Genomic DNA, 27610 nt, shown 5'->3' with positions numbered 1-27610 from the left:
AGGCTGCAAAAGCCTCCCAGACGCAGCAAAGCCGGCTCCCGGGACGTGCTTGGGTTTGAGCAGCTGTGACGTGCAGGCGCGCGGCAGCCCCCGTGGTGCGGCAGACCCCTTCCCAGCCCCCCCCCGGATACCCCTGCCATCGCGCCCCCCCGCGCTCCTCGCTTCCCTCCCACCTCTGCCCGCGCCCTCGGAGGCAGAGCTCCAGGAAGGCGGGGTCAGCCTCGAGCCCGGGAGGGCCGCGGGACCCAGCGCACCGGCTGGGGAGCGGGGTCCGCGCGCGCACGGGCACGCGGGGGACCGCCGCCGAGACGCGCCCCGGGAACGCGCACCCCCCCCCTCCCCCTCGCGCGCGCTCGAGGACGCACAGCCCACCCTACGCCCGTCCGGGGAACGCGCCAGCCTCCGCCAGCCCCGGGAACGCGCCCTCCGCCCCCCAACGCGCGCGCCCCTGGAACGCGCCACCCCGCTCCCCGCGCGCGCTCGGGGAGAGCGAGCGCCGCGCCGGCGCGTCCCCCCAGCCCGGCTTTACTCTCCGGCTCGCGCCTCCCTCCTCCCGGGCGCGGAACAGCTCGGCGACCTCGCCAGCCCGGATTCTCCCTCCTCTGCCGCCGTCCGTCCGGCTGCACCTGCGGGAGGAGGAGGGCAGAGGAGGACGGCGGAGAGGAAGCCTGCGCCCCGCTCCCATCCCAGCCGGGCTCGGGTGACCCGACAACCCGCCGCCCCTCCGCGTCTCGGCGCTTCCCTTGCTTCTGAGGGGGCAGATTTGGAAAAACAGATCTTCGCTCTTAAGCCACTTACATTTGAGGGGTGCCTTAGCGTCTCCCCGGGGGGCTGCTCCCTCCCGGCGCCCCTCGGCTTGGAGGTTGGATCTAGTCGGCTGCGGCGCCAGGCTCGGCTACGGGGGGGCTTTTCGGCTCCCACCTCCACCCCTCCCCGTTTCCTCTCCCTATCTTTGACTTCTCGTATGTGTGCATTTCTACAAAATAAATCCTGATTTTGGAAGCGGAGCCGGGGAAAATGGGCAGCGGGGATTGGGACCGAAGGGGAGCCTCTCCGTCGCTGTCGCTGGGACGCGTGCCTGTGCTGGTGTCTTAGACAAGAGCCTCCTGCGCTTTCGGAGTGGAAGGTAAGGAGGGGCCCGGGTCACCTTCCCGCTGCCGGGGTCGTCACGGAGGAGCCGTGGGCTGCGCGTCGGGGAGGGGGGCGAGAGGGCGAGAGGCTGTTGCTGGCGGCTGGGAGGCTGCGAGCACACCCGCTGTCTGCAATGACTTCAACGCCGCAGTTGAAAAGTTGGAGAAGTCTGGTTTTCAGGAGGGGTGCTGGGTCGGAAGGCACAAGCAGAGAGCCTGGAAAATCCGGCAGTGTGTGATTGGGGCAATTTTAGTGGGGGGGGGGTGTAGGTTAAAAGGAAGTTAAGAAGAGGCAAGGGGTCTTCTACAGGGGGGAAAAATCTGTGGAGTGATGGCGCCGTCTATGTTCGACTAAACTCAAGTGTCACCCAGAAAATCAGTTTTGAGAATAGCTAAACTCATTGCTGTCTTGCGCTTAGCAAGAGACAGATAAATAAATAAATGCAAACATCCTTGACACCTGGGTGACCAGCCTTTGGGCACCCCCCCCCCCTTCTTTAAGAGGAAAATACCGTTGTCTGAACAGACCCTGCAGTCCGATGGGAGGGGGAGGGTGTTAATGGTTCATTTTTAATTATTTATAACAAAACAAGGCTCTGAACATCCAGACTGATTAAAAAGAAAGAGCATGGTGTTGAGGGAGCTCTCCTGAGCAGGTTTGGAAGTGAAATCCGAGCTGTTTCCTCACTCTTTCTGCTCCTTGGAGCACACAGCATTGCAGACAGCCTCGGTCAGATACGTGGAAGCAAAAGTACCGATTTCATTAGGAAAAGAAATGCGGCCTCTGTTTGAGTTCCTGATTATAAGATGAAGCCCCCTTCCATGGATGGAATTCCTGATTTAGACACTTATTGTCACATTGGCTTTCGACGCCTACACTCTATCCTAAAGAACATTGCGAGACCTGCATTGCCTGCAAAGCTCTACAGCAAAGAAGAGGAAATTATTTCCAGAATTTCCTACAACTTTCTCCGTTTTTTAACCTTTACGCTCTCACTGGCTTTATTTTCTCAAGAAGAAAATGCATTATTCATTAAGCTATTTGCTTGAAACAGAGAACACTGTTTTGATAGTCCCAGCAGTTCTGATGTTATTTTAAACTGCTGCTATGGAGAGGTTTAGAGTTGGGGCTGTTTTTGCCTATATGGAGACATAGGATTTGAATTATAATCTGGAAACTGCAGATCTATCTTCAGGGACTTCGGTCACTGGATTTGGTGTGCATGCGTTGGTGTGTGTTATGCAATGGAGAGGAAGAGGGCTTTATCCTTTGGTTCAGAAAGGAGCCAGGGAAAGGCATGAAAACTCTTAACTGTCTATATGTCTGTATGTCTGTCTCTGTTTACAGAACAGTGGAAGAGACTGCAACCTAAAGACTTTTAAAATTAACTTGACATCACTTTTGTCAGCCAAAGGCTAAACAAAAAAGCAGTGTCATTTATTCTCAGAAATAACTTCTTAAAGGTTAAAGCTGAAAATTATTCAAGTTATTTTTGGATAACAACTTACAGAGGTAAATATAAATAAGGACTACTTTATTACCCAAGACCAGGGTTAACATTTTTTAAGAAAAGAAAATAGAGAAAAGAGGCACTTTGGAGCTGTTGGAAAGGAGTAATGCAATAATTGAAATCTGCTAGGAATGAAAATGCTAATGCCTTTCATCTACCATATGTAAATCTTATGTTATAGTAGATAAAATAATTTTTGAAAATTAAAAGACTGAAGCCAGCTCAATTACCGCAGTTCTGGGATTTTTTTCACAGACATCGCCTTTGGATACAGATACTAATACAATGATCCACTTTGCGTATCCCAAGAGGGCATGTCACATTGAAATGACTGCTTAAATCCTGGTTCTGAAGGGTGATACTGAACAAGTCTTTCCTGTATATCTACCCATCTATGTCTTTTCTCAGATGATGGTTTTAAAATTCTACTAATCCACATGAATGCCGGTGTTTTTGCTCAGGAATTTCTCAGCAGTTCACATGGTGGCCCCTGCAAAGACAAGTAGGGGCATTTGAGAGATGAGACTCCATCTGTGGCAAATTATCATGTGTGCTTTTAAAATTGTGACCATCATTTAGCATAATTACTTTTCACATTTGAGAGAAAGTAAATAATGTGATGACAGCTGTTCCCAGATTATCAGATTAGATTTTGTGTGATGATGTTGACTGCAGGCAGAGGACAGAGAGAAAAGGTGGTATAGACTGGTTAAATATATTTCAACCATTAGCATTTAGGCTATTATATTCGAAAGCCCCACGTTTTCCCTTTTCATTTGACAGAGTGATAATAGACGTGGGGGAAATTCTGGTAGATAAGTTAGGGCATTCCTATTAATAATCTATTAAATGTTATTTTAAAATCGAATGTGAATTTGACCATTGTAAATGGCCACGTGGGGGCACTGTTCACACAGCAACAGATAATTTCCCGGCGTTATAAAATAAAAATCACCTGCCCTTCTTTTAAAAAGGGTTTTTTACTGAAATCTTGAAAACAGCTGGCTGTAATATTGAAAGGAGTTTGTTTTTTCAATGCGTGTAGACTCCTACTTGCATTTTACTTTCATTGCCGTTTTTGCAGGCCAAATGACATAGGATGAAGGCTGTTCGTAACCTGCTGATTTATATATTTTCCACCTATCTCCTGGTTATGTTTGGATTTAATGCTGCCCAAGACTTCTGGTGTTCAACTTTGGTGAAGGGAGTCATTTATGGATCATATTCTGTAAGTGAAATGTTTCCCAAAAACTTTACAAACTGCACTTGGACACTGGAAAATCCAGATCCGACCAAATATAGCATTTACCTGAAATTTTCCAAAAAGGACCTTAGCTGCTCTAACTTTTCTCTCCTGGCTTATCAGTTTGACCATTTTTCTCATGAAAAAATAAAGGATCTTTTAAGAAAGAACCATTCTATAATGCAACTCTGCGATTCCAAGAATGCTTTCGTTTTTCTACAATATGATAAAAATTTTATTCAGATACGTCGGGTATTTCCAACTGATTTCCCAGGATTACAGAAAAAAGGGGAAGAAGATCAGAAATCTTTTTTCGAGTTCTTGGTGTTGAACAAGGTGAGCCCGAGCCAGTTTGGGTGTCATGTGTTATGCACTTGGCTGGAGAGCTGCTTAAAATCTGAAAACGGGAGAACAGAGTCATGTGGGATCATGTATACGAAATGCACCTGCCCCCAGCATTTGGGAGAGTGGGGCATCGAGGACCAGTCGCTGGTTTTGTTAAATAACGTGGTATTGCCCCTGAATGAGCAGACAGAGGGCTGCCTGACCCAGGAGCTGCAAACCACCCAGGTCTGCAATCTTACCAGGGAGGCCAAGAGACCACCCAAAGAAGGTAAGTGCCCAGAGGAGAGGGGAAGCCGGGGGGGGGGGCATGGGGGACACTGGGGGGACGCAATGAAAATGTGGTGTTTCAACACACAGGCCAGATCATCGCTCCTTGACTCTGTCGTCTTTGGATTCATTTGATTTGTGATAAAGGTCTTGAGCTAGTTTGAGGGTTCAAGGTTTTAGGGACAGGCTGGCTCAGCAGCATGCTCAGGAAGTGCAGGTGGAATGTTCAGGAGAAAAGAGATGCAAAAACATGAGCCAGCTTGCTCTGGCCCTGGAAGGAGGGGGTGCCTTTTCCAGGCTGCAGCCCCTAAGGAGGCCTGCAAATGTACATACGGGTGCGTGCACACACACACAAACACACACACACACACACACACACACACACACACACACACACACACACACACCTGGGGAATGGACTTAGGGATGTCTCTCTGTTCTCCAGTCCAGCAGATCCCCTTCCCTTCTTCTCTGCTTCCCCCTTGTCCCACCCTGCCCCCCTTCCAGGTTTGAACTTGGAGGTACCTGACTAAAAGGTGATGCAAACTCAGTAGCCTGCCTGTATGGACCAAATGACTTCCCGACTCCTGGAGGTGGGGTCTTCCCTTCCCTTCTGGGCCTGGATTTTGTTTGAGGTGTTTTGCACATGATCTCACATGCTCACTCTGTCCTGGTTCAAGAGAAACCAAGTAGAAGCAAACTGGGTCCCTTGGATGTGAAGTCACGGGCGGGCAGAGGAGTGGGTGGAGTTAAAACACTGTCTGATCCTTTAAGACTGTCTCTTACAGGTGCAATTTTGCCCTTATCTTCTTGGTCCCCTGTTGATGTAACCAAGACAGGGAGGGAACAGCTCAGAGATGAGCTGGGTGGAAAAAAACAGAGCAGGGAAATGTGCAGGGAAAAGAGTGCAAGAGTGATTTGCAGCGTCCTCTCAGTCCCCAGGGGGGAGCCACCAGGGGATTTGAGGCTGTGGATTATGTTTAATAATGCAAGAAAGCGTGACATATTTCGAGAACATGACTTTTCTGCACGGATGGTTAATGGGTGTGCGCCACTCCTTGGAGGACGCTGCTGGTGCACATTCGTGCGGGCGCCCCAGCCCCACGACCAGAGGGTGTTGATTTCTTATGCAGGAAATGTTTTCTGATCCCACAAAGATCCCTGTCTGTGGAAAGGGACGGCCCAGCTCCAGTCGCCAAGCTCCAGCTCCTCTTTCCTTTCCCTCCCCCAACAGAAGTTGCCTTTGTGGCCAATGTAAAATTGACACGTTGTTGGAGAATTTTCTTTAAGGGTAGCCAAGGCTTTGTAAACGGGCAGAGAACCTGACTGGCTTAATGCTATTTCTCTGCTGGCTGCAGTCTAAGGGATATGGATCGTGGAAGGGAAGTGGTAGAAAGGGAGAGACCTAATAGGAAATAAATGCAGACCAACAGCAACAGGAGGGGTGGGAACCTTGAAGATTTCCACCGGTCAGTGTTCCACTCACAGCCGTGACGGAAGAAAACAAAGTGCTTTTTAATTACAGGAGTTCTTTTCTCTAGTAAAAATCCCAGAGAAACACTTGCAACTGCAGGGATGGTATTTAACACCATTTAAAACGAATTAGTGTCCCCTAGTATAAGAAACTGCACTACACACACACTCACAAAAATGAGATGTTACAAGCTGGCTAATAAAGCACTTCACATGGGAAACTAGTTGTTGTCTGTTTCACTGTTGTTTTAATACAATTTAGGAAATCTGTAACTTCAATTGTTAAAATTCTGCCATCAAATTGCTACTGACAACAGTGGAGAGAGTCCAGTTTCACAGCAACACTTTCATATGGAAGGTGACGAGGACCAAAACAAAGTTGTGTGCACATTTAACATGGTTTTCGAAGATTGTGTTGGTCAGGATCATGAGATGTGCGTTCAGACAATGCTGGATTTATAGGTGCTGTACTGGGTAGCCATTTATTTTGTAAATGAATAAGATAACGATTTTAGTCATTAGATGTCCAAATCAAGCGAAGGAATGTTTTATTTCTTATTGCTAATTCACTGGCAAAAGGAGAAAGAAAAACTTCCATAGAAAAATTAATGATTACATTAAAATATGATAATGCCATTAGGGCTGAACTAGGAAAAGTTTACATTATAAAAGAGGAGAGATATATGCTGTATGTGTAATATTGCATAGCCTATACTCTCTGCATTCTGAAATTATGCTCTCAAATGGTTTCCATACTCTGAGTCAGAAAGGTAAGAATAAGTACATCCTGATGACATAATGTCACTGATGCATTTATAATTCCTATACATACAGCACTACTTATCTCCTTCAAAGAACACTTTTTTGGCTATGCTACATTGATGAAAAGGAAGAGGAAAATATACATTTAGTCAAATTTGTGCAAAATATATTCAATCTTAAATACTTGATATGAATGATATATAAGAAATTGTGAAATAATTGTTTAATACAATTTAAAATAAACTACCACATGATGACTTCTGTAGAACTTAAGGTTACTAATTACGTGTAGTTGTGCCACTTCTATTCAATTTTATTCCAAAATGTCATTTTATAGAACATGTAAATCCAGCTTGTAAAATGAGGTTTTAAAAATTCCACTTAATTTTACCTGATTGTTTCTATTCCCCATGGAAAAATTGCCACACTATCCTGTAAGCTCTCCAAGAAATAAATACAAGATTACTCCCTATAGTTTTGGACTCCCATTGTATTCACTGGAATAAACACTGACTCAGAAGGCCTGCCTCAAGTGGGAATATTTTCCCCATGCATCACATCATACAAGTGGCACAGATTTCTACAGAAGAATCTTCACACGTGGTAGATGCAATTCCCGATTGTTTTATGTGATCCTGATGGTGATGGCAAAGATATACCAAATGTTGGATATTGTGAGTCTTTCCATTTGAATTACACAATCAGATATAGTTGGTATTGAGGAAACAATAGACTCTCAGGAATGAGATGTCTACTTTGAGATAAGATTTCTACTAGAACATTCTTTAATAATGCAATCATGTCCTGAAAAATTGCATAGCCAGAAGACAAGAAGTAGAAAACCATAGCAATTAAAAATGTTATCTTGAGTATGTGATTAAAGGAAGTTATTGCACCGGTGCTTTATTAAAGTATTAAATTTTAGTACATTTAAGGATTTTCTTATTTAAGATCATATGTGACATATTTAGGAGTAGCAAGTGATTACTTGGTTATCATTTTCCTAACTTTTAGTGAAATTGTAAAGGTCAAGTAAACCATAAAAATAAAGCCTTTTATCATTTTTTTCAAATAATGATGTCTTATTTCAGGCAGGTTTTTTTCTTAACTGCCAATACCTAATGAATGTAACTTTTTTTTTTTTTTAAAGGAAACTCAAATAACATTGCTGTTTGCCAGTTTTGAGGTGCAAGTCTGGGGAAAGATGGGGATTTATTCACAAAGCCATCATCAGTTTTTCTGAGGTCTTTACTATGCTTTATTGAACTCATTTACTGAAGCAATTCTAGACTATAGAGATAAGATATAGTAGTAAGATTTCTTACTATTTCATTTAAGATAAACAAAACAGTTTGAGCAGAAAAATTCCACGCCAAGATATGTAAATCATGCAATAAGCCTTAATGGAGCCTTTGTTTCTTATTGACATCAATGGCTCTACTTATGTGAAAGGAAATTGGGATCCCTGTATAGATTCCAGGAAATCTGAGTACACACACTCACTTGTCTTTCCACGCTGCCTCTGCTAGTCCTTGGTATTCTACCACCCAAGGAAAGGCTCGCTCTGAGCCTGTGTAAACGTCAGCCCATGTCTCTGTGTGTGTTGGCATTTTTAGGCACATATTAGCCATCTAGAACAATTTGTGTCTCTGTCAGCTTAATTGTCCTCATGTCTCCCCACCTTTGCTCTGTTTGCCCTCACATTACTTTTAAGCCGTCTTTCACTTTCTTCTTTATACTCTTTCTTTTTCTTTTCTTTTTATACTCTTTCAATCTTACTTCCTCTGCAAATGACAACAGCCATGGTTCCATACTCTATCAGAATTTGGAAAGACTTACAGAATCCCTTGAAGAAGCAGAGCCTGCTCCTTTGCAGGTCCTAAAGCCCTTTGCATATACTGTACTTCTGTTCCAGCATTTATCCTGTTGTGGTGTGGTTTTCCACCTGTCTACCATCATCTAAGCAGGGTTTCAATAAGTAGTGGTTGAAATGAATGTTAACTGAGTGAATCAAAGAGAATGTCTCAGTAGGAGAGATAGCAATACATTTATTACAATCCAAAGAACAAAACCATCACTTTGTGTATGCAGCTACAGTTTACTCTTTTTTTAGGGGAGGATGACTACCAATTTTGTAATTTGCAATTTCATTAATGCAATATTCATGCCAGTACTTGATCTGTAAGGTACCATTTAATAATATTTTAAAAGATCAAGTAGAATGGAGTCATTAATAACTATTCTTAATTTTCTTTGTATTTATTTAAAAGTATTCATGATAAATATAACCTGCTATATATGGCCTTCTAGAAAAAAGGTGGTTAAAAAATTGCCAATTCCTGTCGATTTACTTGTCTTCATTTCTCTCTTTTTTTTTTTTTTTTTTTCCTGGTCCTAGCATTACTTGTACCATAATAATATTTCCCAGTCCTCTTTCCACAGTTTGAAGACAGACATCTGCATCCTCTCTAAAAAGAGAAAAGAGAGTATTTGTACAAATTCAATGCTTCTGTTATTCACCCTTGATTATGACCTATAAATATAGTAAGGATAGAACATTACTAAAATTGTAAACCATGACAATTCCTTCTATCGTCTTAGAATTTTACCAATTTAGGATGTAGCCCATATATGCAGCATTTAATTAAAGAGAACTTCATTACATGGTAACATATTTTTTGCAGACAATAGATTAAAAATATTAAGAGGGACACGAACATCTTAGTGCATGTTAGTGTGTATGTGCGGGACATGCACACATGTCAACATGTGGTTTAGTGGACTCATGACAGTTTTAGATCAATGTTCTGCAAGTTAGTTTTCTTTCAGAACTGAGATGAAAATTTCACTTCACATAGAGTCCAGCTTTGTGTGTGCTTTATTTACTTCATTAACAGAAGCATTTTTATTGCTAAACTGATTTTTTTCAGATACCTACTTTTATAAAGCATCATTTCTCTTTAGAACCAGTCTGGGTATATGTTGTCTGTAAAAGTCATCTGACTCTTGGATTAGAAATCAGCACTCATTAAAAAATAAATTTCTCAGTTGGGCGCAGTGGCTTATGCCTGTAATCCCAGCACTTTGGGAGGGCAAAGGCGAAAGAATTGCCTGAGCTTAGGGGTTCAAGACCAGCCTGAGCAACATGTGAGGCCTCATCTCTACAACAAATCATTTAAAAAATTGTCTGTTCGTTGTGGCTCACGTCTGTGTTTCCAGCTACTTGGAAGGCTGAGGCAGAAGAATTGCCTGAGCCCAGCAGTTCGGTGCTGTGGTGCCCGTGAACATTCCACTGCGCTCCAGAGTGGGTGACAGTGAGACTCCTACTAAAAAAAAATAAAAACAATAAGTTTATCTTTTTCAAAATAGCATGTGGTAGGTCTTAAGGTCATCTGCCAAAAAGAGCTGAGGTTCAGTCTTCTCTTCCACCTCATAACTGTTACTCTGTGGTTCTGCTTTCTTCTTCTCAGATTAGGTTAGTAATGCTTATTTCACAGGGCACAGGAGGATAGGAAATGACATCATGTGTGGGGGAAAAAAAACTAATAAAATTAATGGCTTGGAATATTTTAGTTCCTGTTAGTGCCTCTGGAAATTTCTTTCCAATTCAATTAACTAATAAGAAATCAGAGAGGTATTAGGTTTTTCTAGGGGTGTCACATCATTGAAATGAAAGGACTGTGTTGGTATAAGATAGACTTGGATCCCTAAAACAGTGGTCCCCAACTTTTTGGCATCAGAGACCCATTTCTTGGAAGACAAATCTTCCATGGATAGGGGTATGGAGGGGACCTTCAGGCATTAGATTCTCATAGGGAGTGGGCAACCTACATCCCTTGAATACAGTTCTTAATAGGGTGTGCACGCCTATGAGAATCTCATGACCCCGCTGATCTGACAGAATATGGGACTTTGCTCACTGGCCACTCACCTCCTGCCATGCAGCCCAGTTCCTAAAAGGCCACCGACCAATACCGGTCTGCGGCCTGGGGATTGGGGACCCTTGCCTAAAATAACTCAGCCACTCAGTAGCATCTTTGACAAGTGGCTGGGTATGACTCATTAACAAAATGCGAATAATACCTAGTGTAATGGAGTGTTATATTAAATAAGACTGCACACGTACAACACTAAGCACATTGTGCAAGTTGGTTACGTTCCCAATAAATGTCAATGCCTTTTTCTTTCCCTTCAAGCCCTTCCTTCAACTTGTGATAGATCAAAACAATTCCTGATCAAAATTCATATTTCAGGCATATCTGTATTCTTACAAAATTTTCTCGTACAATTCTTACAATTTTAATATTTTATAATTTGTATACAGTAAAATAATAAAGACATGATGACCAGTGTCCAGGATGAAAAAAGTTCATCTTAAAAATGATAAACTGAGTTTGCCTATGCTTGTGTTGTTGTTGCTTTGGGGAATTTTGTGGGGTTTTTTGGTCTTTAATAAATCTTGTATATGTCAACTAGACTCCATTTTATTTTATTTTATTCCCCTCCCCCCCCCCCGCCCCGGGAGAAGGGCAATAGCAAAGAGGAGCAGACTCTAGTAGCTCTGTGATGTATATGGCAGTTAGATGGACCTGCCACATTTTGAGAGCTCTTTGAAGTCTTGCTTTACTGTGTGAGTGACTGTGTGTGTCTGTGTGTTATGGAAACGAGTGAGTAATACCTTTACTTAAAAACATTCTTCCCTGGTGAATTCATTGTTATACAAACATTTATTTGGCGATTAGCAATCTACTGAGTAGACTGACAGTTTGTGTATGGAATTCTTTTCTTAATGAGTATAAACTTGGGGACCAGAAAAGGGAATATGGCTTGGAAATTTTAATAACTGTTTCCATTATTTTTATGTGAGTACCGTTGAAAATCCTAATAATCAAACAGAATTGAAGCAAAAGGATAGGTTAATACTATAGTTGTTTGATGCAGAAGGTGTAGTAGCTCTCTAGTTGAGAGCTACATTTGCTAAGCATGGAATTATTTTATAACCTATACATGTGGGTGATATCAACTTTCAATGTGGCATTTTTTCAATATGTTCGAAACTGCTGACAATATTTGAGAAGCAGGATTTTAAGTACATTATTTATACTTCCAACAGTTATACAACTGTTCTACATATTTCTCATTTCCTTTATATAACATTGTTGCTTGGTGTTTAGTGTATCTAGTTGGTTTTATTCAACCTTGTGAGTTCTATTTTTGTACCTTAATGTAAAAGAGTCTCTTCAAATCAGTACAGTTTTTGAAACTTAGTTCTCATTCTTATCATTTGGCTGTAAGCCATAGTGACTGATAGTCAATGTTGGGTAAGGTGTCATTTAATTATTTGAACCGGTTTATGAATTTAGACATTTAACAAAGAATCATTAAGCTACACAGATATGTCTATTTTGTATTAGACAAAGAAAAGGTAACATCTCAATACCTTTGTGTTGACGGAGGCATGACTAATAATGCATCAGTCAGATCAGACTAGTGCTGCATGAGTCATCCTAGGCCTGGAGAGCTGCCTTTGAATATCATTGCTGATAGGCAGCAAAGCTATGTAAGTTAAATAGTTTCCAACTATTTTAATCTCTGCTGCATTATGCAAAATGAAGTTTATGTTTTGAGATCTACACGGATAAAGAGCTGTCTTGAAATACTAGTCCATATTAAGCAATTTGAAAAAAGAATGAATTTGCTGAAATTTCTTTCACTGAATTATGATAGGCTATTATAGACCAGTGAGCAAAAATATTCTCCCAAAAGCTTGTGTATTTAAATATTGAAAATTTAAAAAAAAAAAAAAAACTAGTACTAATTTGAAGATGCTGATATTTTCTTAAAGCAAAATTACAGAATGGTACCCAGGAGACTCCATGAAATGCTGTGTGCTCTGTGTTCAATTATTTTCAACTACCATTTTAGTTCTAGTTTGCACAGAAAGTGCAGTAAGCAATAAATGCATAGTAAATACATGAGTATCTCTAAATTAGTTAAGTAAATAGGCATCTTTTCTGAAGTTTGAAATGTTTGTTGTTGTGCATTTTTCCTATAATCAACCCCTATCACACATTCAACATGCTTGGGATGTGCTATAAATATGGAGGTAAAATGACTACTGTTTGATTTCTGTCATATTAAATGAAATAATTTGCCTCCTAACCTAATCCTGGATATGATATTCTCTAATTATATCTTCCAAAAAACAAGTTTCTTTAGGGATTGAGTGTTGTTTCAGAAAATAGAACAAATGTAGGTACTAGAGAGACATTAGAACACCAGTGGTTCCAGATTACAATATTTATAATGTCACAAATGCACTCAGGCATAATTTAAAAAATCATGAAAATTATGAAGTCAACCAGAGAAGGCTCCCTGGATGGAATTACTTTTTAACAATAGACATGTTAAGGTGATAAAAATGTCATGGAAGAATTTGCTCTTCTGGGTAATTCATACTGGGTAAATAGCACACAGCATTCATTTCATGACATTTTTACTGGGGTTTCTCTCTTTTAAGGTGATTTTAAAATTTTGATAATTTTTTCAAAGCATTAACGTCTACATTTTCATATCTAAATAGTAATAATTTGTTATCCAATAAGATACTTTTTTTTTTTTTTGAGTTGGAATCTCACTCTGTCACCCAGACTGGAGTGCAGTGGCCGCTCCCGGCCACCGCAGCCTCGACCTGATGGGCTCCGGCGTTCCTTCCACCTTAGCCTTCCAAGTAGCCAGAATTACAGGCATGCGCTACCACGCCCGGCTGATTTTTTGATTTATTGTGGAGATGAGGTCTCGCTGCCCAGGCGGGTCTCGAACCCGTGGGCTCAGGCAATCCACTCACCTCAGCCTCCCAAAGGCGCGGGATTACAGGCTGAGCCACCGAGCCCGGCTAAGATACATTTTAAAAGAGAATCTTCATCTGCATGCTACCCTTAAGAAAAAGAAAGCATTTAAATAAACACTTCATAAATCCAAAATTAATAGCAGCTAGCATCCAGGAAGTGATTTCCAGTGTGTAAAGCTCTATTGCATATAGTGTTTTGTTTAGGCAATGACAAGGTCGGGCACATATTATTTGCCCCATTGATGTGTGTCAATTATGCAGAATACTCTAAAGACCATGGTGTTTCTCTTTCAACACATCTTAATACAAATTGGTTCAAATAAAAAGCTGAATAATTTCAGTCATAGGTTTTTTTACTCTCTCTGTTTCTAGAGCACTTGAATCTGAGTCCCAAATACTCAGACTCATGAGGAGCTTCCAACATTACCTAGTCCAAATCTTACCTGACTAAGGAAACCCGAATATTCAAATACATTGTGGCATCATTATCTCAGCTGATCAAAACTCTGTTTGATTTGCATTCAGTAACCTCTCTATAACATAAAAAGAAGCACAGTCATTTAGAGCTGTTTAATAGATCTAATCATTGAAATGAAGAAAGTCACCTGGAATCCATTCAGGACAATGATCAGACTATAGTTTGCCCTACTACTTGATACAGACTAGTCTCTACTAGTTAAAGCTTTCATTCATTAGGTTTTTTTGTTCCATGCTATATGTTATTTAAGCGGATGTGATATAGGTCTCCAAAAAACTATAGCTTTTCAGTCTAAGCTTATTAAATTTAAAGTGCATGTGTTTCCAGTTCAGAATCTGTCTAGGTTTACTAAGATTGTCCATCTTGGCTTTTCACTGTATTATCATTTTTCAGGAAAATCTGTATTTTGAAGAAAGAATGTCTCACGTTTTTTGGTTACTTTATGTTGCATTGAGAAAAGGCATTAAGGATGAGAGAGGGGCAAGATCAGGCTATCTGTTCCCCTGGGTGCCTCCCTGCTGCTTTGCCCTGTGTTGACCACACGTCTCTGGTGAAAGTCACAGCCTCAGTCTGGTGGCCTCCCTCTGGTAGCCACTGGCTCACTCCATCTAGCCCGCGGGTAGTGATTGTTCCCCACTGCTTCTGGCCAAGGTCCTGAACTCTTTCTCCTTGATTTCTCCAAGCTCTGTCCCTACTGTCCTTGCTTCTCCAGTCATCTTCATTGAGAAGCATCTGCTTCTTACCTGGACCCTGACTTAACACAGGGCTGTGTGATTAGTTGAGGTGACTTCTGTTTGTCTGAAATTGATTTGAAGCCATTGTTTTAAATGTTGATTCTTCCATTTAATGTGCCAAAGATCTTAAGTAATAATTGGTCCTTTTGTATATTGACACAGAGCAGCTCCAGTGGACAGAGCAATAATAATTTAAAGAAGTAATGAAAATTAAAGTGTCAACATGTGCTCGTCTTACTAGCTTTTTTGAGTTTAGACCCTCTGCCTTGTTTTTTTTTTATTATTTGTTATTTTTGTTTTACTTTGTTTCTTTACTTACTTGTTGGTGTGTTGTTTGGTGTGTTAACTGTTTTTATATTACATAACACATATGCATTTATATACATCACATACAGATTTTTTCCCTCAGTTTTGATGTAATTCAGGGACATTTGAATTTACCCGGACAGTCAAAGAAATGGGTGTGAGTTGACAAGTACAAATAACTTCAAGGCTTTCCAATGAAATACAATTCCTAACAGACATAGATCAGGTTACCATTGTATATCATTATAATAATGTAACGAAGCTGGAAATAGAATTTCAGTTGTTTTCATTTTGCCTATTGATCTCACTATCCCTCTCAAGCAAAAGGAAAACAAAAATACACAAACACATGATGTTTTAAAAAAATATTTTCTTTGTTTCATTATTAAAAAATCAAGGCAACTGATGTTTTAAAAAACATTTTCTCTGTTTCGTTTTTTAAAAAACCAAACCAGCTAAGTTTCCCTTATAGTTTCGTATGGAAAATTACAGCTTTTTACTTTTTCCTCTTTGCTTATTCACTTGTTGTTTTTCACATCAAGAAAGGAACTTGAGAGAAAACAAAGATGAGCTTTTTAAAAAAAGGTTGTGTTTATTTTTCTGAACTTATATTGAAACAGAGCCTTATGACTTTTTTGAGTAGGTAATACATTTAAAATGTTTAATATATGCTGATATTTTCAGAAACATTTCTTCTTGTTTCCATTCATAATAATTGTAGTGTGGAAAAGAGGGCACCTTGGGAAGACAAAAATCTGTTTATTTTATATAATCTTTCCAAATAAATCTGGCAAACTTTCAAAGATCTGTTTCTGTACTGTAGAGTGAGAAATTTTGGTTTATTTTGGCTTCTGAAGGAGGTCAGCTTCCTTTACAGATATGTCAGCCTGTGGTCAGTTCCATTTGGCTGGCCTTGGTTTTTGTAACTTAAAAGGGCAAACAGTGTATATATTTAAGTGGTGCCTGATAAATTAGCCAATTACAATGACCTTTTATTTTGCGATAGGCTTTACTTTCAAATATGATGAAGTAAATGCCTGTGGGTCACCATCACTCCATTTGCACAGGAGAGAACATTTAACTACTGCAGCTTGTAGTATATTAAAAATCTACCCTCTTAAAAACATATGGCTTCTTTCTGTCTAGTGGTTTCTTTGGAATTTTCTGGCAACCATACTTGGGAGCTCAGTTGGCAATAAAGGGCATAGATGAATTCTAGCCATAATAAATCTCACATGTGCTTGCCTCTGGCCTCTGCACTCACTGTGAGACCACAGAAACCACATAAACGGTGGTTAGGAGGAGCATAGAAGTTGTGCCTCTGAATAGTAAGAACTGAATAGGCAAAAGGAACAAATAATGGTAGGATGTGAAATAATACACACCCCCCCCACCAGCAGTGGAACCCTTTTTTTCTAAATAAAAGCCAAAATATGAGAGCTTTTGAAGAGCAGAGCTGCTTTGGTTGAAGTGGGCAGGAAGCCTAGAGCCCTGCCTAATCAGCTTCTGCTGGAACTAGAAGCAATTCGACTTGAAAACCACTGCAGAACTATAAATCTGTGTCTCCCTATGAAGCCACATATAAGAAATTAATGTTATGAACTTCCTTCCTCTGAGAATCTAATATTTTCAGTGTTATGATCACCAAGAATGTATAGGAACTGTCATTTTTGTTTTACTGTGTTTTGTTTAGGACATAATTCATAGTTTCTCTGATGTCCTACAGCCCACATATCTGTGCTTCATTTTTCTCTGTACCCTGCCCACCCACCCACCCAACACAATAATCAAGTTTGCCTAGGGCTACCTCCCACCTTTATACAAGCCTCAGCCTCCTCTGTGGTGTTACTCTGATCTCTGATGCCTCCTGAGTGGCATCCTATAAGCATTCTCTGTCACTTCCCACAATGCCTTATCCTGTCTGGTAGGCATTTTCAATCTCTTGCCAGGCCTCAGTGTCTCTGTTTTTGCTTTGCAGAGACCTTTAGGCTACAAAGCCAGGCTGTATAAGGCCAGAGGTGAGAGTCCCCACCTCTCCACCCGATGTCACACTTGTCAAATAATAGACCTGCCTGTGACTTACCTCTTGCGCCTGTTAAGTCAATATTCCTTCAGAATCTGTCTGGAACCATTGTGTCCCAAAGCTCCCTGTGGAACACCAGGGTAGGCACCCACTTCTCCATCTTTCTCTTCAGTCATCTGGGTTCCAAACCTCTTCCACCCTCGGCTCCCAAACAAAAACCCTCCTGCAAACTAGCTTATTCCAACTGAGTCTTTTGCTCACATGGTAGCTCACATATTTATATATAAAAATTATATATATATATATAATATATTCTGTATTTATATAGAATCCTTTTTAATTTAGTTGATAAGTATTTGGAAGTCCTAATTTGAAATCTTTATGAATGTAATACATTTGGGACGGTCTTCATTCTGACTCATTTATTGTTTTGTTATTCCCCAAATCATTCAAATGCAAATTGTCAGGTTTCTTGGAATAAACTGAAGTCATTAGAGCAGTAAAAATGTTTTTAATTCCTTTGATCACACAACCTTAATATCCACAACTGAAGATACCTTATTTAAACAAAAAGCGTGTTAACATTTAGGATACCTAGATATGAGTGGATAATTGAGGTGCAATTAATGCTCTTCATTCAATGATTCCAGACTTCTGCCATTCTGGGAACATGTAAGAATTGTGTTCCTAGCTCATTAATGCTCTTTGGGGGTCATATGACTTGCTCTGGCCGATGAGTTGTGAACAAAAGTCACATTGCTCACCTCTGAGCTGGATTGTTTCATTGCTGGAGTAAGATCCGGAGAGTCTCTGTTTTTGGCATGGAGACTTGTACTTAAAGAGAAGGCGCCCCTCTGCCAGCCATGTTCTTAAATGACTAAAAGGGCTGGAGTCCCTCTAAGCCCTGGCCAGCAGAAACTGATTAGGCAGTCTCCAATGACTGTGAAGCATGAGCAGGGAGTAACTCTTCCTGCTTTGAGACACTACTCTGAAAATTTAGGAGTTTTTGTTATTGCAGCCTGACCTATCATATTCTGACATGTGATGTCCAGTTGGGGAAGACTGGGGCACAGTTGTGATTGTGCTAGATGATGATTAGGTATATAGGTGATATGCTCTGTAATTCAACTGTGATACCGTGGTGGCCATGCCAGTAAATGATATTTTAGGGGGAAGAACTCACCCACGTGCTCCACCTTGTACTCTGAGGTAGCTGTATATGAACTTTGAGCTAGCAACCTGCTGGAACTCATTTCAGATATAATTTATCAGAATGGACTTGTTTTAGCCAAATTAAAATTAATATAAATATAACTAGAGACCATTTGTTCAATACGTATTCAAAAGATTACTTGAGTTTATCTATATTTCAAGAGTAGGTTAGAAAGGCTATCGTGGTTCTTTGCTGAACTATGATTGTTATAAAGCTAAGTGGGAAACATTGATTCCAGCCTGGTAGTTTTGCTGAAATGTAAAACTTGTCCTACTGTCTGTCTCTTTCCTTCCTGGCCACCTTCCTTTCCAACTTTTTTCTTTCTTTCTTTTCTCACAGGGTCCCTCCCTCCCTCCTTGTTTCCTTCTCTTACTCCTTAGTTTCTTTACTTCCTATTTTGTGCTGACACATAGAATATAATCTCTAAATGTTGGCCTATAGAGTCGATATTGTGACAATTTACAGAAAATCTGTTATTAATGCACACGTAGGTGTTTTGGGTAAACAAATGTTTCTGTGGTTGTTCAAAGAAGCCTGTAACCACTAAGGAAGCACAGCTTCATTAATCTTTACACGTTTCTGGGGAGGTTAATTATGTAGCAATAAGTAACCTCCCTTTTGAGTAAGTGGGCTTTTGTCACACTGAGAAGTATTCTTATTACTCCTGAGAGGCAGGAGGGGAAAGTAGGCTACAGTCAACGTTAAAAAGTCTCTGGGAGTTACTCAGTGGGGAGGGAGGATATCTTGCTGGTGTTAGTCGTAAGTGGACAAGCTCTGCCTTCCACTTATTTCCCCGACTGTCCTATTCTCAAGAAGTTTGGATTATGATATGCTCATTAATTAAACAGACTCTTCAGTACTCAAAGAAGAGTATATAGGCCATTGAACAACTGAGAAATTAAAACAAAATAGAAACCTCTACAGAATCCAATTTGTCTGTATACTTTTACATGTACAATAAAGAGATTAAAAGATTTAAAAAAATAGAAAATAAATGAGTTCTGCTTCTTTTTTTTCCTTCTCATGTGTTCTGAAGAAAATTTAGGGTTGGAGTGAATTGCCAATTCAGTTCATACATGTGTGTAACTGTATGTAACATCCAAACATTCATATATGCACTTAGAGATCAGTGTGTGGTGTTAAATGCTCACAGGTATTATATACATATGTAGTTGGAAAAAGAAACTTTAAAAAATACTTTTAGAATATATTCACTGTTAAAATGTATTGTACTTGCTGGGCGTGGCAGCTCACTCCTGTAATCCCAATACTATGGGAGGCTGAGGAAGGAGGATAACTTGAGTTCAGGAGTTTCAGATCAGCCTATATAACAGAGAGAGAACCCATCTCTACAAAAAAAAAATAAAATTAAAATTAAAAATCAGCCAGGCATGGTAGCATGTGCCTGTAGTCCCATCTACTTGGGAGGATGAGACAGAAGGATCGCCTGAGCCCAAGAGATTGAGGCCGAGGTGAGCCGTGATTGTGTCGCTGCTCTCCAGCCTGGGCAACAGAGTGAGACTCCCATTAAGAAACACACAGGCCAGGCTCGGTGTCTCAGCCTGTAATCCTGAGCTTTGGGAGGCCGAGGTGAGTGGATTGCCTGAGCCTGAGGGTTCGAGACCTGCCTGGGCAACTTGGCGAGACCTCATCTCTACAATAAATCAAAAATTAGCCGGGTGTGGTAGCATGCGCCTGTAGTTCTAGCTACTTGGAAGGCTGAAGCAGAAGGATCGCCAGAGCCCAGCAGGTCGAGGTTGCAGTGGCTGGGAGCGGCCACTGCACTCCAGTCTGGGCGGAAGAGTGAGACTCCAACTCAAAAAAAAAAACATTAGTATACCTAACCCTTAACTGTACCCCACAACATCATAATAAAAAATATTGATTTAAAAAAAAAAGAAACACACACACACAATCACAAAACAAAATGTATTTTGCTAAATAACATTTAACAGGAATGACTTATGAGACAATCACAGAAATGATAATGAATAAAAATACCATTTGCAGTGGAAGCTTAAAACTGTAAGTAGATTGGTTTGAACATTCACTTGTATTTTTTATAATAAATACATTCAGGGCAGTATTATGTGGATCTTCGTGCATATCAGAAATTCAGGTTTTATGTAGAATTTAAGAATAAATCATCTGCCAAGTAAGTTTCTAAATGTTGAAAATAAGTGTCAATTCCAAAGGAGAACAATTGACTTTTATCTTTCTGAAGATATCACGACTATCATGTTACAACAAACTAAGTCTTGAATTCTCTTTAATCAATTGTTCCTTTGGAACTTTGTTACATACCAGACTCTACACATCCCACAGCCATAAATTCAGTTCCAGAGTTTAGCTATTTCCTTGTAGAAGGTAATTTTAATGTACAACAAACATTTCTGCAAGGGACGGCATGTCATAGTGGTTAAGAATCAGACTTCCTGGATTCCAATCCTTATTACTTTATTTCTGGCTCTGCGGCCTTAAGAATATGACATTTCTTTCTAGACCTTAAGGGATATTGTTTTATTTTTTGTTTTTCTGGGAAGAGGTAATAGTTTTAATGAGGGCATTAAAAGATTGAATGAGATAATGCATATAAAATACTTAGCATAGTACTTGGCATGCATAGTAAAGGCTCAATAAATGTTAACCTGCATTATGTCTAATCCTGGAACCCTTTACTGCAATTAGAATTCTTTTCTAAAATACAATTTTGATTCATAACAAAATTAATAAATTTATTTAATTGAAGTTGGATAAGTTAAAATGCCTCCTAAATTGTTGAGTCTACAGAAATGTATATTTCTTCTGGGTTCTTATGTACCTGAGAAAAAGTCTGTGTTAAGACATATGTATTCTCCCTTCCTCCCCACTTCAGAAATTAACCACTCTGTTTACAATATCACCCTTTTTCATCTTAAAATAGGCTATTTTATGATATTCACAGGTTGGGCAAATGAAGGTCTCCTGAATCCAGGATAGTTTCTAATAACCAAGAGTATGCAATTGAGATGGCCCAGTATTTTGGCCATCTAAGTCACTTCATCTTCTGAGTATTTACCTGTAAACATACATGTTACTTTGGCCTAGCCTGGTACTTTCTCTATAACGTTACAGTTTATATCATTTCACATTTTGTTAGTTAAACCAAGTTAAAATTTCTGTTTTTTTTTTTCTTTAAGGATTGGTACACATTTAAAATGAAGAAAAATATAATTTATTTGAATTGAATAAATTATATTTATTGAGTATAATTGAATCCCTTGAATCCCTTTTTCTTTCTGAGAAGAGTCAGTTTTCCCTGAAAAAAATGTCTTGCTTGCTGCCACCTTTTTAACATTTATTCTTAGGCTTAATGTAGGAAAATACCAATTAAATATACATCCATACTCTATTTTTCAAAAGATCATACACGTCTACTTTCAATTTTATGAAACTCACTTTTAGACACTGTAAATGAGGGAGTGAGAAATGTGGTGTTAAGTTTTTAACTCTCTATAGTCCTTTATGTTTAGAGCACAGGGATGAGAAGACTGAATAGCTACCTTCTGGGTAAAGTTTTTGTGTTGCTGTCTGAGCAACTTCTGGCAAATCGTATCATCTCTCAGAGAGAGCTTCAGTTTGCTTGGTTATAAAGATAAAAGTGATTATCTGTAGCACACAGGATTGTATGGGAAGTAAAAACTATAATATAAATGAAAGTCATTTAGAAAATGAAAAGTATTCACAATAATGTTGTTGTTATTATTATTAATGAAATGTGTACATTTGATTGTGTTTATGAGTTTAGTTCATTAGCCTATATGTATGTGAAATAGTGGTCCTGGCCTATGGTGATAAAACTCACACGTTGTTGTCGGATACATTACTGAACTTGGCATTTTAAAGTCAGACTCTGATCTTCTCTTGTTAGGAAAACACTTATTTCTTTGTTTTTTGTTTGTTTTGTTTTGTTTTGTTTTGTTTTTTCTATATCAATGGGGGCAATAAGAGCTTAGACTTTTCAGAGTTTGAGTCTCAGCTCTGTGACCTTCATCAGTTTGCTTCACATTTGTGCAAGACATTTTCTGCATCTATAAAATGGACCTATATGATCTATGTTATTTCTTTTTTAAATTTAGTATGTACAATAAAACAATATTAAGATGAATGCAGCCGGGCTCGGTGGCTCAGCCCGTAATCCCGCGCCTTTGGGAGGCTGAGGTGAGTGGATTGCCTGAGCCCATGGGTTCGAGACCCGCCTGGGCAACGAGACCTCATCTCTACAATAAATCAAAAAATCAGCCGGGCGTGGTAGCGCATGCCTGTAATTCTGGCTACTTGGAAGGCTGAGGCGGAAGGATCGCGGGAGCCCAGCAGGTCGAGGCTGCGGTGACCAGGAGCGGCCACTGCACTCCAGTCTGGGTGACAGAGTGAGACTCCAACTCAAAAAAAAAAAAAAAAAAAAAGATGAATGCACAGATAGTACAGAAGTGGGCAGTTCTCTTAATTCAGGTTTTAAGTTTTAGGCTGCCCATCGTAAATGAAATATAATGACTTCAATTTTATTCAGCTCCAGTTTTACTCATCTGTAGATGAAGATCAGAAATAGAATGAATCACTCCATAATAAGCTTCCACTCTTTACATCAATCAGACAGGCAGCTTGAAAATAAACACACTCCTTTCTTTCCTTGTGTTTCCTAGGAAGTCAGGAGTTAGTAACAGAGGACAATGAGTAGAGATGAACTTTTATGAATTCTTTGTCCTAGTGTTCAAGAAAATAAAATAAAAACTGGGAAAATTGGTAATTTTACAGAACTGGTTATTTTCTCTAGAGGGCAAAGGCAACATATATAGAAGTACAGATCTCTGTGCCATGTCAAGTAATTAAAAATTGAATGTATTAATCTTTAAAAGATGCAAATTAGGTAAATATTGCATTTATATGTATTTCGGAACAGACTAAAGAATGGAAATATGTGACTAGAGCTTCATAATTTCATGTAGTATATTTGTGTCCGTCCAAATATGGATCAGGGTTTGTCCTCCTCTGCAGGTTTCAGAGTGCAGAAGTGACCTAGACGCCAACCACTGCTGTTCCGATGGGATTACTCAGCAAATTTAGTAGATAAACAAAATGCTTGACTGTTATTTTCTACTTAAAATACTCAACTTGTTCAGAATTTTGGCAAACCTGATACTAGGCATACACTTTTTAGAAACACTTAGGTTTGTAGCGTTGAACAATTGTAGCAAAAATTAAGAGGTGAAATTGTATTCAGATTTGTTTTTACAAATATTGACTTAATTCAGGTAATAACAGACTAAGAAATTTATTTTGCTAATGATAACTGGCTACAATGGGCATTGCACAATTTAACCCCTAATATAATAAACTTTTCTGTTAACTTGGCATCTGTGGGGGAGTAGCTACGTTAGCAGACCATTAACAGAAACTTACCATCTGTGGTAGATATTTTGAAGAGAATCCAAAAGAAACAAAACAGACCTCTAAGTCTATACTTTTTATTTATGTATTTGTGGACTTGTTTCTATATTTTATAATCACAACATGAATGAATCCTGTGTGTCAGGAAAAAAAATTAAATGTTATCCCTTCTAATCTTCCTAAAAGGCCCTTGAGATATCTGCTACTCTTAGGTTCATTTTCTAGATCAAAAGACTGAGACCTAGAGAGGGTAATTTGTACAATATCACATCGAGAATGGAACAGAGCTGGATTCATATCCATTCTCTTAACCCTTACTCTATACAATGACTCTGTGAAGATACATAAAACTTTTTTCAAAAATTCATAAGGTGGTTAACTCATGCAACTCTTTGTAACTATGGTATGTTTTAAAATAGTGTAAAATTTTATTTTAAGCACCCTGGAGTACGTTTCCACGGACATGCTTAGTAGACTCATCCAGTCAAACCTTATTCAGTGCTTCATGGTTTCCGAGCTGTAGCCTGCATGTATTTTCATCAATATAAAAGCTTTCCTCTTTAACCAAGTCTACTGTTCAAAGAACTCTTCTTAAATCTCATCTCTCCCAAGAAACCTCCAAGTGATTGAAATCGAGGTATTGATTTTGACTTTTTCTAAACATGCTTATGAAATAGCTTTTACTCATTAATCTACATTTTTTGAATTTTTATATTTTCAGTTAATGTGAATATTTATTTAGAGATAAGTTTAGTCTTTAATATTTTGTTTTAGAAAAATATGAGTACCTTAGGCTGCAGAGACATAGCTGGTAAAGACTTTGCAGTTTAATTACCTTGAACTTCACTTAGCACCACATTAACATAACGAGGTGCTTAATCTGCACTGTAATTATGATTATAGAAGATCAAAATAAAACTAGAAATACAATTATCTTTTCTTGTATAAGTTAATAATTTTAAGTAGGTAAGATGTCATTTCTATTAGACAAGAATAGTTTGTAGTTAGTTAAGCATCTCTAATACCAGAAGATACGGATATGTATAAAAAGAAAGAGAGGTGAAAAGTTCATTTCCAGCTTAGAGAATATTTTATTTAGTTTTTGTCTTTAAAATAATTTCGATAATCTCTTTTGTAATTCTCAACTTTATTTTTCTGGGAACTGAAACTGAATACTCTTCTATTAGGAAAAAGAATAAATTTTGATCCATTATGACTAAACTAATTCTTTATGGAGCTTTCTTAATTGTAATAACACTCGATTACTAAAAATCAAGCTGATGCACACTTTAAAAAATGACAGTGATTCAATGTTTTGAGGATGTAAGAGTTTCCTGAGGGAAGTAATCAAAACAAAATTATTTTTCTTCATAAAAAGTGCAGCTACACTATTTATTATAAAAAAGGGAATTCAGAGAACATATGTAAGTCAGTGTCAGTCAAAAACAAAAGAGAGAATAGAGAACCTAAACATAATCTCTGAAAGGTACAGAAGAAAATTTAAAGTTTTTTCAATTTTCTCTTTATATTTTCTTGAATTTCTTCTGTATTTATATGTGCTAGGAAAGCATATTTTCCCATAAATATATCTTAGTTTTATTTATGTTTCTTTTTGATGTAATTTGTAAGTGTTTTTATTATAACAAATATATATTCTTTCATCCCCATATAAATTATTTTTATACTTCATCATTTTAAAAGTTATATTTGAATTCCTCCAAAATTCTTATATCATGCTAATTATGTGAAAGGACGTTAGGTACATGATTAAAAATATTTTAGTATTTGCATAATGTAACAGATTAAGAAGAATGCAGAGTACCATTCCAGGGTAATTTACTTGTTTTGAACAGCTGGTTAACAGCTGGAGTAATGAAAGTTAACACGGCAGTAACCATCTTTTACGCTGATCCTCCATGCACCCACAAACACTAGGAAGGATTAAGTGCTATTAATTCTTGCTTTCTTTTGCCATAGGGATTTTCCTTTAGAAATAAAAGAAGACTTGAGAATTCGTAACTGTAGAATGCCAGCTGACATTTATATGAAAAAATACAAATAACCCTGATTAAAACCAGATTTCCATTTGATCGATATAAATGCAACATAGGAAGCTAGCTCTTGACAGTTGACACAGGTAGTTATGATAGAATCTCCTCGAAATTCATATAGGTACGTTTTAGGCAATAAACAACATTACAATAGTAGCCAATGTCATATTCAGCAGAATTTTAATGTTGAAATGACTAGTCGATAAAGACTGATAAAGACTGAGCTCTCACCTTTGAGATGTTTGATATATTTGTTAGATAATAAATTTGTAATATATAATAAATATAGTGCTTACTGTCTATTTTTATGTCTCAATTCTTCTATTTTTATTTAATTATGTAGATCACTTTGGATTTCTTTCAATTGAAAGTGTTAAATGAGCTTGCATGCTCAGATTCTAGTGAAAAATAGTTAATTTTCTAACTTAATTTTAAAAATAAATAATTATTGTATGCTCAATTACCTTGCATGGTACATGCCAGAAGTTAATAACATGAAATGTCCTTTGCAGGTACAAATCATTCAAGTTGGTATTCCTTTCTTTAAAATTTTACTTCCGTATATCTAGGTTGCAAGGCATATTACAGGATGTACTTAATATAATGACAATAAAGATAAGGTTGAAACTCTTGTAAAATAAACCATGATGGACTTATTTTAAGCTACCTCATCTCTAGCTAAATGCTTCAGTAACATAGCAAAAGATAGTGTTTTATTATTACTCATATACTAATTCTGATTTTTAAGATCTTATCAAGGACTAGGATTGAGTTTTGTTATGAGTTTCTTCGCTTTACTAAAGAATTAATTTAGTTCATGCTTAGTAACAATAGAGAATGGCATATATGTAAACAATTCCTGTAAAATAAGTTGGACAAATGACTGACAGGATATCATCATTCTTGGTGTTTTTCTTAGTCTAAGATTTTTGCACAGAATCATATGATGCTTGTATATATTAATTCACAAATATAAATTACTAACATATATATGGCCTCCTAGAGCATAGTATTACTATGAGTTCAATGATTTTATATACAAAAGTTCCTCTTAAATTTTCATTTTCCAAGAAGCACCTCTGGGTATGGTATTACACAAGCTCCTAATGGCTAAAAGGTATCTATTTTATATAATATTTCCAACATAAATAGGGGATACATTTATTATATACCCAAAATGAGAAAAGTATTTTAAGATTTTTGCCATTGTTGGGAAGAAGCAAACATTGCAGGTGGTAAAAAAAAAAAAAAAAAAGATTGGTATGGCTTTTGATCATTAGGATTTAGACTAGACATTCACAGATAGGCAAAAATATAATGTGAGCGAAGGAAACAACTTTAACAAAGGTTACATAAGTCAATGTTTATGGATTATTCTTGAGTGGTATAAAGATTGGATTACAAGAAGGATAGACTCACGTAGATTTAAGTAGGACAGATCAGAGAGTTGTTTATTGAGGCTAGGAGCTTTGGATTTTAATTTGATGGTAGTGGGGAGCTTTAGAAGGAGTTGTGATGAGGGTGGAGGGAAGCAGACAGAATGTTATTATGAAAAAGATAGAGGTTGAATGAACTTTAGTAGCAAAATCAGACTATCTGGGAAGGGGATTGGAAAGCCAAACACCTTAAGGGGACCATGATTCTCCTTCTGCAGTAATCCAAAAATAATGAGACTACAACAGCAGTAATTGAAAGGTAATGGTGAAAAGCAATGGATCAGTCTAAGACATTTGAAATGGCAAGAGGTGGTAAATTTTCAAATGAGGTACCAGCCAGAAAGGAAAGACTTGAGTCCTG

General features: G+C 38.5%; 1 protein-coding gene across 3 annotated transcripts in view; it reads left to right on the top strand.

Annotated features, from left to right (window-relative positions):
• The first annotated feature begins 775 nt into the window (after nucleotides 1-775).
• The window catches only part of ADGRB3 (adhesion G protein-coupled receptor B3), a 731019-nt gene continuing 704184 nt past the window's right edge, over nucleotides 776-27610 (top strand). For 2 of the 3 annotated variants that reach the window (XM_008062741.2, XM_008062739.2), the window contains exons 1-3: nucleotides 777-1126; nucleotides 2479-2643; nucleotides 3726-4497. In XM_008062741.2, the coding sequence (XP_008060932.1) occupies nucleotides 3741-4497 (757 nt within the window). In that variant the 5' untranslated portion in view covers nucleotides 777-1126; nucleotides 2479-2643; nucleotides 3726-3740. Of the gene's footprint in view, nucleotides 1127-2478; nucleotides 2644-3725; nucleotides 4498-27610 lie in introns of all 3 variants that reach the window. The other variant, XM_008062740.2, reaches the window with a different exon arrangement.

Source organism: Carlito syrichta, unplaced genomic scaffold, assembly GCF_000164805.1.
Source record: "Carlito syrichta isolate Samal-C Ts95f unplaced genomic scaffold, Tarsius_syrichta-2.0.1 Scaffold305809, whole genome shotgun sequence".
NCBI classification, from domain to species: domain Eukaryota; kingdom Metazoa; phylum Chordata; class Mammalia; order Primates; family Tarsiidae; genus Carlito; species Carlito syrichta.
The sequence above is the reverse complement of the archived record's forward strand: the minus strand, read 5'-3'. Positions and strand labels throughout refer to the sequence as shown.